This window comes from Callionymus lyra, chromosome 3, assembly GCF_982586985.1.
Source record: "Callionymus lyra chromosome 3, fCalLyr1.hap1.1, whole genome shotgun sequence".
Lineage (NCBI taxonomy): Eukaryota > Metazoa > Chordata > Actinopteri > Syngnathiformes > Callionymidae > Callionymus > Callionymus lyra.
Genome location: NC_141820.1, coordinates 39,032,275 through 39,049,029, shown reverse-complemented (window position 1 = coordinate 39,049,029; position 16,755 = coordinate 39,032,275). Strand labels below are relative to the sequence as shown.

Below are 16,755 nucleotides of genomic sequence, written 5' to 3'. Positions count from 1 at the left end.
TGAATATGTATTTTACTAATGTTTTTTCTGTAGTCACCAAGCCTATCTGGCATCTCTTGTTTGAAACATACAGTGAACGACGATTGACCAATGCAACTCAGGAATACAACGAACAATTATTCAATGAAGACAAGAGGAGACTGAGACGTGCAAAACGTCTTTAATTAAAAAAATCAAAACATTTGATCATCGCCTGTCCATAAACCTGAGTCTTGGATATACATTTTAAAATCTCCTTTGTAATTAGCCCCGGCATTAATTAATTGGCTCATAAAGAGTTGAAGAAGAAGTTGCCCTTCTACGCAGACAGACTGTGATTCCACCAATGAGCAGAAGAACTAAAGGTGCACCGAGTCCAACTGCTACAATAGCTAAGACCAGGGAAGACAGACCATCAGTGGGAGGTGGACCCACACCAACCAGCATTGTCCTGTAGAGTAAAACAGTGTTAAGCTGGCGAAGATTCATATTTGGTCATTTTTTGTTGAAGAAAACCTACCAGCTGAGGTACAAGGTGCTGTTATAGAAGGGATCCCCAGCCAGACCGAAGCTCATATTTAGTCCGTATGTCTCTTTGTTTTCTGTGTAGAATGCTTGAATGAGACTGGATGCCAACTCTGCCACCTCAGCGCTTTGGCGTTTCGGGTCCGAGTTTCGACACGGAGTGGCGTCTTCCAGTGCTGGTGAGCTTTGACGGTATGCTACTGGTTTCCACTGAACAAATCCCAGGACATCTTTTTCTACCTTTGACACCCATTTGGCCACCTAATAGAGCAGAGGTCAACATACAGACGAATGAAATTCAGGTTCAGGACAAATGTAAATGAGAGATATGAATATACATGAAACGACCAACACCTTAAAAATTGAGGGCGTGAACTCATCATCAATAGAACGTTCCACCTCCACTTGCCGAAGAGGTTGCTGACCACCCACAGCCTGCAGCTCTACTAGAAACCTGGAGCGGGGTGCCCGTGGCAACACCCCGTCAAGCCATATCACCAACTGAGAGGTGTTGGCTGTATGCAGAAGGCGGGGCCATGCTTTACCACGGCCCTCACTCTCAAAAAAGGACAACTATGGAGCAGAAAGAGGGAACATATGTCAGTCAATATTCACAAACACATTAGGAGCCTCAAGTGTAACTTGCCTGGAGACAGAGGGAGCCATTGTTGATGTCCCCGCAAAGAAGAGCTGTGATGTTTGGCAAACTTATTCTGGACCAGCTGACGTTCCTTAACTCATATGGTGGGAACATGTCAGTAGACACTTGCGCCGTGTTGTTGGCATCATCGTACTCCAGCAGCTTAATAGATCAATATGTGAAAAAGAACGTGAGAAGCCATAACAGATACATGTTATTTGGAATGCATTTGTGCACTGACCCTGCTAAATACCAGGCCACTGCTGTACAGAATGCTGTTTTCTGGCTCCACCTTAAAGCTGCCACTGGCATTGTGACTCTCAAATTGAGTCCAATTTACCTGAGAAAAAGGGTATAAAAGGAAATGATGTGAACAAACAAGGACACAGTGTTATTCATCAAGTCTCTCTAGCAAATGAGCTCCTGGGTCTCAAGGACATTACCTGTATAAATAAAGGTTAATAAAAAAAAAAAAAACATCTTTCATCAGCCATCCACTTGTAGGCCCACGTGTAATCTACACTTCCGATAACATTGTCATGAAGTACTGTACAATTGTCAAAAAACATTCAAGTTAAAATAAGTAAGTTTTATTTTATAAAGCAGACAATTGTTAACGGTGTGTTTACGTATGTACTATTTAAACTTTTTTGGTGAGATCCTATTTGATAAAAGGAAATCAGTTTAATTCATTTGTATATGAGGCCCTCTAATGTCAGCAATAAGCAGCATAATAAACAATACAAAACCAAGTTGTAATAATAATAACATTCATAACAACAAAGTATCAGATCTCATTATAACCCTGAACTAATTTGACGGTATGGCGATAAAATAACTTGGATTACCGAGACAGTAGAAGAAACTGTGTTTGTGTGAACGAGCAGCAGAGTGGGGGCCCCCTGGCTGCAGAACAGGAAGTGTAATGTGTCATTGACACCCACAGCTCTGATGTGTAGCAGGTCGCCCCTTTTAGGTTGGGCTTCACTACCTGGGTTCAACTGGAAAGTCACCTGAGCACATAGAAAGCATTAATCAATTAATTGATTCGATCAGCAATATTGATTGTTTACTGACTTGACAAAAACACTGAACACTTAACAAAAGTGCACCATAATATAACACATGTTTTGAATAACATGACTCTTAAATGCCAATTCAACTTGCTGTCTTTGAATCCAATACTGGTCAGGTGAATTGTGCATCTAACTTCTTCAACTGAGACTGTTGTTTAATTTTAATTCATAAAGTAATCATCGGGTACAAAACTCACGTTTCGCGTGAAAGATCCCGCAGCTCCGGTAGAATCGAGACATAAAAACAAGAACAATAAGCTCCAATTTATTGTGTTGGAAAAACAATACCTGACGTTAGAGAAAACTTTTCTGTCCGCCATCTCTGTTATGATAAGTCACATGACCTTCCGTTTTATAAGTCAGCTGATTCCAAGAACGGCTCGCCCCATTCTCATCTCGCCACGTCATGTCTCGCGAGATCTACTCGTTGATCGCTTTCAGTACGACCCTTGTCAGAACAGGGTTATAAACACACGCATGCGCACCGGTCTCCCTCATCCCTTCAGCAACTGAACAGTGACAATCGATCACTGATCAAATCGCTTTACATGATTTACTAACTGACGATGATTTGACAGATGTTACATTTCAAACCACAACTTTAATGAAAAATCCCCAAACTAAAACGAACCGTTATATTATAGCGGCCAGTTCCCCTTTAAATGCGTTCCTTTTTGAAACAACTAAAAAATAGATCGATTAAAAAAATCGTAATGCCAACTCATATTCACTATAAATGAATAAATCTATAGGGTTATATTCAGCTAAATTTAATGTAGACCTTCTGTAAAATCGAGTTATTTCTCAAACTTAAAATTCCAGTGATTTAATTATTTTTGATCAAGGTTTTCTATCAAAATGATAAGAAAACAAAATTATTCCAGATCACTAAAAGGTACCCGTTAGTGATCAAAACAGCCATAAACCTCCCTACACATCACACAGCTCTTGACCTTTTTAAATGAAGTAATTTTTTTGTTTGTAATCATTTTAGGGTTGATTTTGTTAGTATCACCTCTCTACTCAGGCTGTTTACTTTATTATAAAGCAGAACTTCTTGAGCTACAAAGACCACACACGTATACCAATACACAGATACCCGGTGGTAACAAAACATCACTGGTTGTTACAAATAAGTTACATTTTAATTATTCGTCAGTTAACATTTGGGAATATTGTAATGCGATCTGAACACTGATCGTTTTTATCTGCCTGCTTGCTGAGTTAGAGAGGCCAATGCGGACGCGTGTGTGACTGTAATTGTGTAAATCCTGTACTTACATCTTAAGTGGACACATGTGGACACACACAACCTTAAATTTCGATTTTTGTTCGCATATTGCTTGCAGCAAATTACAATTAAGTATACAAATATAAAGTTGACTTCAGATATTGTTTTGTGTTATTGTCTAAAAAAAAAAATCATCTGTATGAAACCACAGTGTTATCATAGATTCAAAGAATGAAAATTTAAAATTATATGTACATTGATAAAATATTATTATCTTGAACCTCATGATTATGCTGCTGTAGTTATCGCCAAAGACAAATGAAGCTTATAAATGAACGAGTCAACTATTACTTGTTAATATTCAGTTCATCCACGATCACCACATGTCTATTCTCTGTCCCCAAAATTTTTTATCATTCCATTAATAATAGCAGCATGTTATCAATAGAATTATGAATAGTGATTTATTAGAATACGTGTTTCTAATAAATCACTATTCATTTCACTTTATTGACAAACTGTAAAGCTTCATTGCATTGTTTTTGCATTGTCTCTCTTACATGCATAGATCTGATACTGTAGGCTGCCTGAGCCTGCTTTTTAAACATAATCCACATGGGAGTGTACGTTTGGGAAATAATTCACCACTCTTTGTGTTAGGATTGTTGCATGTTAATTCATAAAATAATAACAAATTTACTTTTATGAATTATAAAGACAGAAAGAGATAACAAGAAACAAAGGAAATCATTATTTATTTGTATAGCAGATTTGCTTATCAGTGAATGTATTTAGTATGATATATTATTGGTCAACTAGCATTCAATTCAAAATGTTCTAAGAAAATCTGAATCTGTGGTTAAGGTTGATAAAACGATTTTTTTCAGGTGATGTTGTCATGTTGGCCTCATCAGTCTGTGATTGTTATTCCGTGACTGGACCTACAAGGTTTGAGGGCCAGATAGTACTCATCAAAAGGACTCCAAGTAAACAGGAGCAGTGATGGATTTTCTTTATAGTGCTAGTGTGACATTCTAAGGCCTACAGCTGGTAGCAGTTCTTATCATTATGACCCTTTCACTGCCCAAAATTGTAAAAAATAAAATAAAATTACATCAGCTATTTCATACAATGATTTCGCTTTGTATTGACTTGATCATAGTCCAAAAAAACCCAACATAAACACAATTTGGGAACTCAAACTCAAGTGATTCTCCCAAGAATGTAACACCAACCTCCCCTAATCTATGGATCAATTCTGATAGGCTCAAAGAATCCACTCATGGAGAGGTAAGGCCTTGACGAGTGGTGAGATCAGTAGGGCTCACATGACTGTTGAGTAGAATATTGTCCACTTATAGCTAGATATTAGTCATGACAATAATAATGTTGTATTGTTAATCTACTCAACGACCATAATCCATTTAAACAGAGAATGTAATCAATATCTATCACTAGTCGAATGCAAATACTTTAATCTAATCTAAAGTTTGTTTGTTTTTTCTTCAGATAACTTTAATGGTCATTATTTATTGCAAGTTTGTTAAAACATTGCTCTATATTTATTTTTCTAAACAAACGCAGCAGAAGACATGTTCCGATACCAGCAACTTTTTTATTTGTATGGTCAATGAGGACACAAAAAAGATAGATGTGTCTGGGAATGACTGATTAAGGTGGTAAGGCTGATGTGCTGTGAAACCCCCAAAAGTAAAATGAAAAAGAAGACCACTAGTAACTTATTTAGGTGTTTAGTCTACAGTGGTGTGTTTCAGACTTTCTGTCAAAACAGACATTCATATATTAGTCCTTCAGAAATAAGTGAATTTTTAGACCTTTGTTTTCATTAATAAACATGTCTGACAACATTAATAAACATGACTGATGACGCTGCACCAATCCACCCGTTGAGTTTGAGCTCAATCAACCCTTGCTCGTCGGCAACACCCCGAGATACTTAAACTCTTCCATCTGCGAAAGGAGCTGTCCACATACCAGGACAGGATATTCCTCCCTTTTCTGAACTGAGGTCCATGGTCTTCAATTTCCAACCTGGCTGCACCAACATATTCTAACCAGTGCATTTAGAACAGAACATAAATATAACGTGAGCATGAAAGTAAGAAAAACTGTTGTTCTTAGGAGGGGTAAGCACAGCACTTGTATAGTGGCGATGGTGTAATGCTGAACTCGTCTCAGGACATTGATGATTAATGGGGAGAATATTTCAAAGACTTCCCTCGATCTCACCAACGTAGCTTCAAAGGAGGAATAATAGTCAGGACACTTTGAGGTGGCCTTCTTTATCCCTAGGGCTGAGGTAGCAGAGGTAGTTAACCAGCTCCACTGCGGCTTTAGGCCCTGGCTCTGAGAAACTCCACTGTAATCGGGCAGACATTTCTGCAACATCACATGGACATTGGGGCAGTTATTGTAGATCCTATTGTAGATCCTCTTTTTAATAGGTGGATTGTAGGACGTCTTCCCACTATAGGATAACACTCCTCAGCCTCTCTCTATTAAGCGGTCCTGGAAGGGGGGTTCAGTTGGATAGTGGACTCAGATTCAGGAGGAGCAATGTGATTTCGGCACAGGGCGTGATTCTGTGTATCAGCTCTTTACCCTTGACAGTATCCTATAGGGGAACATGTATCACATACACTGATAAACCCACATTCGGGTCTGTTCCTTGTAGGATTAGTCTCAGAGCTTGGTCCTCATAGCTGGTAGTCTGAGTCATTTCCAGCATGGTTACACTTTGCCATGGCTGCCCTTACACCTTCCAATTAGGTTTATAACTTTTATGGACAGAATCTATTCGGAAATGGTGTTCCGGGGGGTCCATGGTTCTCAGTGGGATAAGGTAAGGAACCCTCTCTGTTGGGGATGAGATCCTGAGGAGTTCAAGTATTTTGGGTATTGTCCACAAGGGAGAGAAGGGTGGAGCGTGAGATAGACATGTGTATTAGGGCAGAGTCAGCATTGATCATTGATTTGTTGTGGTAAAAGGAGAGTTAAGCTAAAAGGCAAAGCTCTGGGTATACTGGTTCTTTTACTTCCCTACCCTCACCGATGTTCAAGAAAGGTGCGTATTGAAAGAACAAACAAGACATCGGAATAGATGTCTGTGTCTCCTTGCAGAAGCTGCTGCCCCCACGACCCGACCCTGGATACACAAAGAAGATGACATGAGATAAGGATTATTGCCCAAAAGCCCTCGTGCATGTGTTTGTTATTCCATCAAATCAAGGCTTTATCGGTTTGGTAAAATAATCTCTTAATCCGTGGAAACAGGGGGTGTTAAAAACAGTGCTAAGCAAGGCTTAGCTCAACCAGGATAGCCAGGAAAATGGTTTAATATGAATCTTTTTTTTCCTTTAAAACTAAGATTTTCTTGATTGGCTCACCATCCTCTTTACATATTCAGTCAGGTAGTTGAGGAACAGAAATAGTATTGGTATATTGACAACAGTGTCCAGGGCGTTGACGTCACTGAGTGTCTCAACCGCTCTGGCCCCGCCCCCTCCCCTCCCTGACTACCCATCCTCGCCTCTTCTTGGATATAAAGGCGCCGCGGAGGAAAAGGCAGGCGGGTGTTTGTCTCCAGCATCGCTCTCAATGCGACACCGGAGCGTCAAAGTATCCGTTGAACGTGACGCGGGGAGCCCTGGAGGTGAGGCGCGTTTCCCTTTCTGTGCCGAATGGGCATTTTCGTGAGCGAATTCGGTGAAGGGAAGCGGCAGTTCAGCGCTGGAGCTGCAGGCTGTCTGGAAGGCAGAATCCAGGGCAGAGGCAGAGGGTTGCTCCTACCCTGGCGAGCTAACAACCAACACTGTTAGACGATGGGAATCTCGCTGGAATCGTTGTAGGATGGCTCGTGCGGGCTAGTGGATTCTGTGGCCGCTGGGTTCAGTGCTGAAGATAGTAGCTGCTCTTTTCTCTCTTTGTCCTCTTGTTGTTGCGTTATTACCGGAGCTGTTAATTGTACTAGCAGTCGCAGCTCCAGTGCTGTTGTAACAGACATGTCACACAGAACACACCCACAAAGAGACTGCGTGTTGTACAGCTGATGGTCAGATCTCTGGTCTGTGTGTCCAGTGTGGGCTCTCTCTGCAGGACGAGCATCACCAAGGCAACCTTTATTTATTTCAACAGAAAGTGTATTATTACTCGTTTCATTCTTCAAACGTATCTCTAGTGGTCTGGGGTTTTCTCTGAAACCATACAACCGCATGTGAATGAGGAACATCACATGAGCACACACACACCACAGAACCACCCAAGAACAGTGGTGTAAAAATAAAAAACAGAGCTTTGGTTCAGGCTTAAGTGATAAGTGTAGTATAATGGCCAATAAAACACTCTCTGTTAGTCAGTTAGTAAACAATAAAACTGGAAGCCCTTTTTATTCACATGTGGACTTTACAGAAGGAGTCCCCCAACCTTTTTTCTATAAAATGTCAGGAATATATTCACGGACTGGTGTTCTGATAGAAAAACCTATGAATATAATAGTATGACATGCATTATTATTATATATTATTATGCATTTTTATCTTGATCTTTAAAATATACAGTATACTTTATTGAGTATTGTTTTGATTGTTTAAGCGCTTTGTGACCCTGGTCTGGAAAAGCGCTATACAAATAAAAATTACTTACTTACTTACTTACATGCAAAAAAACTACAATCAAGTGCATGAAAACTACATCTATGCTGAATCAGCGAGCGCTCTGGACTGGTTACAATAAGATGTTTGTGTATTTGCATCTATACTGGATTGTATGCCAACAATGTTGTTTTGTATGTTTCCTAGCTTTAAAGGACTTTGTGCCAATGAGGAAATAGAAGTTTTGTTTCTAGAGTTTGTCTTTTACTCATTTTCCCTAGTCAAGAGTTACACGCTAATGTTTTTCAGCTTTCAGGTAGTAATAATAATTTTAAAAAATGTTCCCGTTAACAAATGGTTGTGGGTTGGGGACCACTGATGTACAGGGTTGGTTTTAAATCTAAAATAGTCAGTTTAAAATGTATTTTTATAACAGGTGATCCATGTTTGGAGTTTAACCATTTGATAAATGACAGCTGAAGAGTATATTGAATACGATAAACTCTGGCAGTCAGTTGGATGTTATTATTATCTAATGGTTGACTGATTAGCTGTCTGGAACTCAAGAAAGACCTAAAAATCCAAATGGGTCCCTTTTACATTTAGCTCATTTACTGTAATTAAATACATTTCTTTTATCAAAATATAGCAACAGTACTTTTATGAGATATTAGTAATTTATCAATAGTGAAAGCTATTTTTCGTTTGAAAATCATTAAAGAAAAATTATCAGTTTGTTTTAAGCAGACATGGCTTTTTAAACCTTGAAATTAAACTTTTAATGTGCATTCTGTTCATTCTGTCTCCCCAGGTTGCAAGCTGTTCATAAATCTCTATATATTTTAATGTCGACATCATGGCCTGTGGAGATCAGTCTCTATGTAAGTATTTCATTTTTTCGCATCCACTTACTGTGCAATAATCTGTGTCTGTTGTGGTTGTCCACCACATGCTACTATAAGAAGGAGTTAACTGGATTACCAGCTTAGCATTTGTGTGTTTCCAGCAGTTGAAAAGAGGGTTGGTTGCCTTTGTGACTCTAATGAGCATATGTGCTTACAACACTGGCAATAAAAGTGCCTAATTTTGATATTATAGTGAAAATATGATACAATTATGGGGTTGAATTGTATCACAGTATAACTATGAGCGGTGTGCCTTCTTCAACCTATTCATTGTTTGGCACATGTCGATTCATCATCAGTTCTCTCTTCCCTTTAAAAATATCTGTTTGAGCAACCCAGTTATCCAGATTTATACTCAGTTTAAGCCAAAAACACTGAGTGACTGAATGGGGATGGAAGTCAGGGACTGTGACACATTTAACAAGAAACATATATAATCTCATTTATATGGTTCTGGTTATTTGTGCAAGTTGTGGGAAGATCAAAATAAACATTTTTTTTGGTGACTCGCCGATGTTTCCACTTGTTTTCTTTTCTTTCTTTTTTACTGGAAGCAGAGATGTCTGATAACAGCTTTATATGGTTTAGTGGTGCAAACCAAAATAATGTATGTGTTGTCTTAATAACAGTGAAAAAGTGGAACTTCAGCACCCAACATCTTTAATGGGATTGAATAAAGTCTTGGTATAAAAGCTTTGAGACGATGTTAAAATGTGGGAATGACTGTCTGATGAATTCACTGCTTGAAAACAAGCGCAATGAAAAAGTTCAGTACTAATCCCTTATTGGTTTTGGATTTCTGAAGATGATCCAGATGAAGGGCCTGATGAGCCAATTGTTTATGAGAAAGATGTTTAAAAAGAACTTTTGAAGTTAATGTAAAAAATATTGTCATAGGGCCACGCCTCTTAAAAACCCTAGAGTATGATTGTTTTGAGTGACAATAGTCACTGTACGTATTATTCGATAACAAGGAATGCTAGGAAGCAAAATCTTGACCACAGATGAAAGAAGAAAAATAGATACAAGTTTTGACTCAGCTCTTTCTCTCCCACAACAGACCAATACAGAGAGCTTGGTTATTTAATGCTCCATCTTTCCCTCACTTGTGAGCAAAACCCCAAAACGATTGCATATCAGGGAAGTGGGTGAGCCTCATGCCTGTTGAGATACCGACTTCTGTGAAGTCAGATTTACAATTGTAAGAAGTGCAAACATATGCCATCATCAGCGTTCCTGTTTCAATTTCACTCTCACCAACACAAACATATACACGAGAACATTTATTTTCTACAAATACAAATTATTTAATTTTAATCAATTTTGGTAAAGGTTGTCTGTCAATACAACAAAAAAGTTTAGGCCTAAAATGTCATATATAAATATATAAATAAACAAATTCCAAATATATATATATATACTGTATATATAAAATCATTAGTCTCCTTTTTAATTTCGTTTTTGATCAGATCGCTTCCCATCTTCTCTAGTCAAACATGTGACAGATGTTGATACAGCTCTAGAAAAAATAAGGGACCACTGCATTTTTTTCTGAAGCATCTCTACATGTATGGCAGCCAATCCATTCCGGTGTTTGTTGAATTCCAACACAACTACACCTCCTGCTTACTGACATACGGATATTGTGACCAAATCTAATTTAAAGGGGAAACGTATAAAGAACACTGCTGTATTCATCACTATTCTGTTGTAATAGGACAAAACAGTGCTTTTAGTACCTCAAAATATTTGGAATCAAATCTTACTGTTGAAGAAAAGTTGAGAAAAGGAAAGGTTGAATTCTAGCTTAACTGGCAGAGGGATACAGTGAGCGTCAGATTTCTTCCATAGTTACATTTCCATCCTAAGACGGCGACTCATAAGAACAAGGTCAACAGCAGACACTGAGGACAGCAAAGCTACGGACTTGTAGGGGGTGAAAACGACTCTCCAGCGACCGGGATGGCCATCGGGTCATTCAAATGTCACTCTGAAACTGCAGGATGACATGAAGTGACCTACAAAAAGAATGGCAAATGGCAGCGGAGGGTGTATGGCACAGCATGAACGGTTCTAAACAGGCTCATTGGGACAGGGCTCAAGTCGTGTAAGGGTAGAAAAAAGCCCTCTATCAGTGATAAGCAAAGCAGAGCCAGGCTAAGGTTTGAAAAAAAAAAACCATAAGGATTTATGGATCTTTATTTTGACCATTTCTCAATTTTCTGGTGAACAGCCGCTTACGTCATCAAAACAAAGAGCAGGACAGTGATGCTTTTTACTATGAGCTGAACAAGTTTATTTTAAAACGAGTGAACTGAACTGTCCCAACACTGGAAGCCAGCAATGAAGCTAGAAAGAACTTCTCGTGTACGCCCCTAAAGGAGAGGCATAGAACTTGGCTGTTTCTTTTGTACACATTGTTGAGCAATAAGCTGAAACAATTCTCGCACAAATACATGCAAGACATTACGCTATTTATTATTTCATAATAGGGGAGAAAAAAATGGGCACAATTCAGCCAGAAAAATAATGATCCTCATCCTAATTTATTTTATTTGTATTTGTTTATTTTATTTATTGTTCTTACCTTCTATCTGAATTGTTTAGTATCCAACCTTTCACAGACAAATTTGCCTTTCCCCTTTTCTTACAAAAAAAATTCCCTACCAACTATTTGCTTTGAAAGTAACAAGTTACTCTTTTAACAACTAATTTACGAGTAACTTGCCCAACACTTTACCTATTATTATTACTTATAATAAAGTTCAAACGAAGGACGACTCAAAGCTATTATGAAGGCAGTTTAATTACCCAGTCTTCTGTTTAATGGTTGGTAAGGAAATTGTTCTGTACCAAATTAATTAAGATGGAAACTAATCAAGGTTCATTCTTAGAATTGTTTTGGCGTATTATTATTTGTTCTTCATTTGGCACTGTGTAATGTGCTCATTAGCTAATTTGGGTCTAAAAAGGTTCTACATTTTTACCCTAAATGAACAGCTCACCATGACATTCTTCATTAAGGAATTATGTAGTGTGTATCCACTTACTGGAGTTCTGTCAAGCCCAGTGTTTACTTAGTGCCAGAGATTTAACGTTGAGACGAACAAACTAAATGTTAGTGAAGGGAGCATATTTAAATGTCATCCTTTAAGCTGTCTCCTCGACCTCTGAACCCATGTGTCCCCTTAATAATGATTTACTACAGCCTGTCGTAGTGACTGAACAGATTCATTTGTTTAATGGCTTGAACACAGTGTTACTCAAAGTATAAAAATCTTCTTTACCCCGAATATCCTTTAAATATAGCTTTTTTTTCATGCTGCAAGATTGAGTTGCTGCTGGGGATATTGGAATGAGGGCATGAAATAGGAGGTGGGCTATTGTTTTAGGGAGCCAGTCGACAGTGTGTTTGTCTTAATTGATTATCTTATCAGTCAACAGGATTGGCACTCAAATATTGTCAATGTATGATATCAAAATGTAATCAACTTAAAAGCCCTCTCTCAGTGTTTTGGTCGGTGTGTGGGCTCTTCGGTGTGTAAACGAGACCATAAAATGAAAGATACCAAAGGCTTTTGTCTGGGCCTGAAATGAGACCTTTATTATTATATTTTTTTTTTTATTCTATTATTTGTTTGTGTTTTTTTAAAATTTCATATAGTCATACTTTTTTGTCTTACTGAACTAGGTCATGGGTCTTCAAATATAATGTATTTGTTCTGCAAAAGAGATATTTTAACTTTACTTGAAATAATAAATAAATAAAACTGTACAAATGTGTCTAAAATGAAGAACAAAAAAAAACACATGGTCCTGTGGAGCTCTATGCAGGCTCCAAATAATTGTGAACAGAAATGGTCTTCCTGATAGTGAATTATCTAAAATAAATATTTTTTATTGAAAAAGGCTGAGCCATTTGAAAAAAATACACTTTAATTTATAGACCACCAGAAACGTTATCTATGAAGTCCATTTTACATATATTTGTGCAGTGCCCTGTGCTTGCAAGGTCTTGGCCACCCCATTAAAACTACATTTAGTATTCTTTGCTGTACCCACCTCAAATGTCACAAACCCAATGTACACTGGTATTGTCACTTTTAAATATACAGGTATCCCAAATATAGTGATGTTTAAAAGTAGCTATTTTACATCACTGATTAATGGTGTTGCTGGATGTCATTATTTATAATTCACTCACTAATATGTGTAGGCTGCAACTAAGGGACAAAAAAATTCATGCATTCAACACTCAGACCTATAGACTATTATGAGTACTTATTAACCATTTTCAGTGCACAGGGCTAAATGCTTAACAGAGGCCTACATTTAAAAATAACATTTTATATAAATATAAAAATAGAATGAATGGCTCTTATCTTCTCAAATCCAAAATATTTCCCTTTTTAAGTTAATCATGTCATGTAACAATCTCTGCGGATTTCTACCTTTACACATCATTGCAATTATGCACTTTGCTAAACAGATACAAACACAAACATATCGGCTGACTTTTGTGAAATCATTTTACAACCTAAAAGGAAGAAATGCAGTGGTGGAAGGCAAATCTCTCTGAGATGGAGGAAAGCAGGATCAGGAATCTAATGTAGAGACTTTGCTTACATCTTGTTATACATTTCAAAAGAGATAAATGCTCGAAACTAAGTGAATTATTTAGGTCATTATACTGTTTTATATTTTTATGGAGCTACTGGGTAGTCTGCTTTAACTACACAAAGCAGGAGGAGACTATGCATCTTGCTTAGTGTTACCATAGCAACACCTTATCTTGAAATTGATGTAGATTTTAGGGTTATGCCCTACTTTGTAACATAATTCCTACTCTTAAATAGATTGTGATATCCTAAAAATGTAACTGTAGACTTTGTGAATTTCACCACACCCTGATGTAGATGAATGTTTTCATGCTCCAAAATCATGCCCAATCAAAGCACTAGCATGTTGCCATGGTGACAGGATCTGTGAGCATCACATTTTTTCTCCTCACTCCCCGCTGCATCTCCACTGTCCGTGCTTTTCTTCTCATCCCCTCATCCTCATAGCTAACATTAAATATAATCTACATGCCTTAACCTTTTTTGTGCTTGGTAACAAGGAGTTTGAGGTCACTGTAGACGTTGATGTACATCTCCACCACTAAGTTCGATACACATCTGCTGGTTATAGGATTAGCTCCAATGCTGACTTCTCGAGTATATTACCATGGTCTCCAATTCAGTTTTTTACCCCACGTACACCAGGGGCCTCATGTACTAAGAGTGTGTGTGTACAATAAACGTGCGGACATACTTTTCCATGTCAAACTTCATACATATCAAGAATGAAGAGCTTGAAAATGTGCTGATTTACCGACAGGTTTGAAGGTGCTGTAAGTACTTATTCAATGCTCAGATCCAAGTCAGCACTCACTTGTCATGTTGAGAAGTGTTTTCAAAGACACATTATTACGATCAATATTGATCAACTATTAATACACATGTAAGTGCTTGCATTTAAATGAGTCGTTAAATTATTCACAGGCTTTTAAATTAAAACAACATGATCATTTTATACAGGATATTAAATCCGCTATTCAACACAATTCAGAGAAAAAAAGTTAAGGAATTACAGACTTCTTTTTATAGTACCACGAATTGAATGATTTGCCTCTGTGCTTCAACTCTTCTCTACGAGAGTGACAGACTCTATAAAACTGAAGCTGCAGGATCAACCCATTGCTGAAACCTCATGTGATCACGTCCAGAGCAATCTCCTTAAAAACACACTTATAATTCATGTTTTAATTTGTTTTATCTGATCGCAAGGATAATAATTTGGGTTCTGGTTCATTTAAATATGATTGAAAAATTTCAATAAGGGCTTGGAAAGGGATGAACATGTCTGCGCTGAATTCAACGTTGATTTGTTTTCCTTGAAAAGTGCTTGGATTGGTGTCACGCACAGATTCATAAATCTGAATATTTTTGTACATAATCTTCTGTATTGTCTGGAGTGTTTGTCTGTTTTTAGTAGGAAATCCATGTACTTACTTACTTAATATATGCGGCCCCAGGTCTCCTTAATTTTGTAATCTTCCAGAAATGATAGTGACTCGAAATGTGTGCTGAAGCTCTCCAGAGAAAGTGTTACATTTATGTGTAACAGGTAGAAGTCGAAACTTCTCCTTCATCTCAGAGAACAATGGCAGGTCAGTGTCATCCAGAAAAAAAGTGTGACCATTTTTTAAGGGGTTGATGGAAATCGCAGGGGGGTCTTTTCTTCACTGACTCTGGTAAACAAAAAGACTTCTTCCACACTTTATTCTTAAATTTAATTAATGTAGTCAGCTCAAATCTCATTATATGTGGTGATTTCAAAACTGTGCTTGATCCAGTCCAGGACAGATACCAGACTTTCGCTATCATCAGCAGTTCTAAAACAGAACATGGAGGAGTATGGACTGATAGCTGGAGACTAAAAAAAAATATCAGGATGAAAGAGGTTTTTACGTTCTTCTCATTTAAGCTAAAATAGATATTAGAATAGATTATTTCTTATAGGGTTAGTTCACAAAAAAAATAAACTTGAATCATTTTCTTCTAACCCTCATGTTGACTAAGCGTTGGGATTATTACTGACTGTCTGGTGGCAACACAATTGTCTCTGAATGGGGCCTTCGCATTGGATTCACACTGGATGGCTTATTCCCTGTTTAACTCACCGTGTGACGCAAGTATGTTGCATTAACATTAAGAACATTCAATTGTTGATATCCCGGATATGGTGTTGTAGTTTGTACTCTCAGACTAAGGGGATTCTGGTGGTGGAGACTTCAATTTAGGCTTCTAACATTCATGAGTGGACTTGAATGCCGGGAGGAGAACGGCTGCGAACCGCTTACATGCAGTAAAAGACGGAGAAACTTTTATGCTCTTAAATTGATTCAGTGCACATTTAGGTGCGTTAACAAGTTACTGCTGTTGCTAGTCTTAATAATGAGTCAAAAGAAAAATGATGCATGTTTTTATACTTGATACTAACTAAGAATTTTGGTCTGTGCCTCCAAACCTGATAGAGGTTGCAAATAGCAGTCAGGGGCCCAACATGGAGCCTCTTTCGCTTGTTACAGATTGTGTGGGCGTTAACAAAGTCTCCAGTGTCTAATAAAGTATGGCTTACCAGAACCTGGAGGGGTTCTCCTCCCTGACATGTACAGTCCAGACAGGTGTCAAGTTTGATCTGTTTGGTCAGAAGGCGAGAGTGAAGCTGAATCTGTTGAAGAGAATGGCCCATCTGGCCTGGCGAGAGTTCACTCTATCGGCAGAGCGGATGTACTAAGTTCCCTCTAACCAATGGTGCCACTGCTCCAAAATCAGCATCAATGTAAATGTCTTTCGAAGATGCAAGGCGTGCAGTTTCTCATCCCCTGCAGAATGTGGAAGAGGACATATCAAAAGATATGACTGACCCTATCACTTATACCATTGCTACCTTTCTGAAAATGTTAAAAAGTGTGAGAAACCTGGGTGTTGTATTTGATAAAGACATGTCTCTAGTACAACACTTCAGAAAACTGACCAGAAACTGTTTCCTTCAACTGATAAAAATCTCTACATTTAGGAAAATGATGTCACAACACGATCTGGAGCTTATGATCCATGCGTTTGTGTCTTCTTGTTTAGACTATTGTAACAGTTTGTTTTCATGTGTTAACAAGAAGGATCTGTCTCGCCTGCAGTTAATACAAAACTCTGAAGTGAGAATTCTGACCCGCTCTAGTAGAAGA

The 16,755-nt window shown here is 38.0% G+C and overlaps 2 protein-coding genes across 4 annotated transcripts in view; one reads left to right on the top strand and one right to left on the bottom strand.

Moving 5' to 3' along the window:
• Nucleotides 1-141: 141 nt before the first annotated feature.
• On the bottom strand, nucleotides 142-2,549 carry glmp (glycosylated lysosomal membrane protein). The gene is made up of 7 exons (XM_087786014.1): nucleotides 2,418-2,549; nucleotides 1,993-2,157; nucleotides 1,386-1,484; nucleotides 1,151-1,306; nucleotides 859-1,077; nucleotides 500-765; nucleotides 142-430 (listed from the first exon to the last, which is right to left on the bottom strand). The coding sequence occupies exons 1-7, from the start codon at nucleotides 2,538-2,540 to the stop codon at nucleotides 256-258; spliced, it is 1,203 nt and encodes a 400-aa protein (XP_087642140.1). The 5' UTR covers nucleotides 2,541-2,549; the 3' UTR covers nucleotides 142-255.
• A 4,447-nt stretch (nucleotides 2,550-6,996) lies between these two features.
• Nucleotides 6,997-16,755, top strand: part of clasp2 (cytoplasmic linker associated protein 2) — a 30,842-nt gene continuing 21,083 nt past the window's right edge. For all 3 annotated transcript variants that reach the window (XM_087787921.1, XM_087787922.1, XM_087787920.1), the window contains exons 1-2: nucleotides 6,997-7,124; nucleotides 8,873-8,942. In XM_087787921.1, coding sequence (XP_087644047.1) covers nucleotides 8,918-8,942 — 25 coding nt within the window. In that variant the 5' untranslated portion in view covers nucleotides 6,997-7,124; nucleotides 8,873-8,917. The remainder of the gene's footprint in view (nucleotides 7,125-8,872; nucleotides 8,943-16,755) is intronic.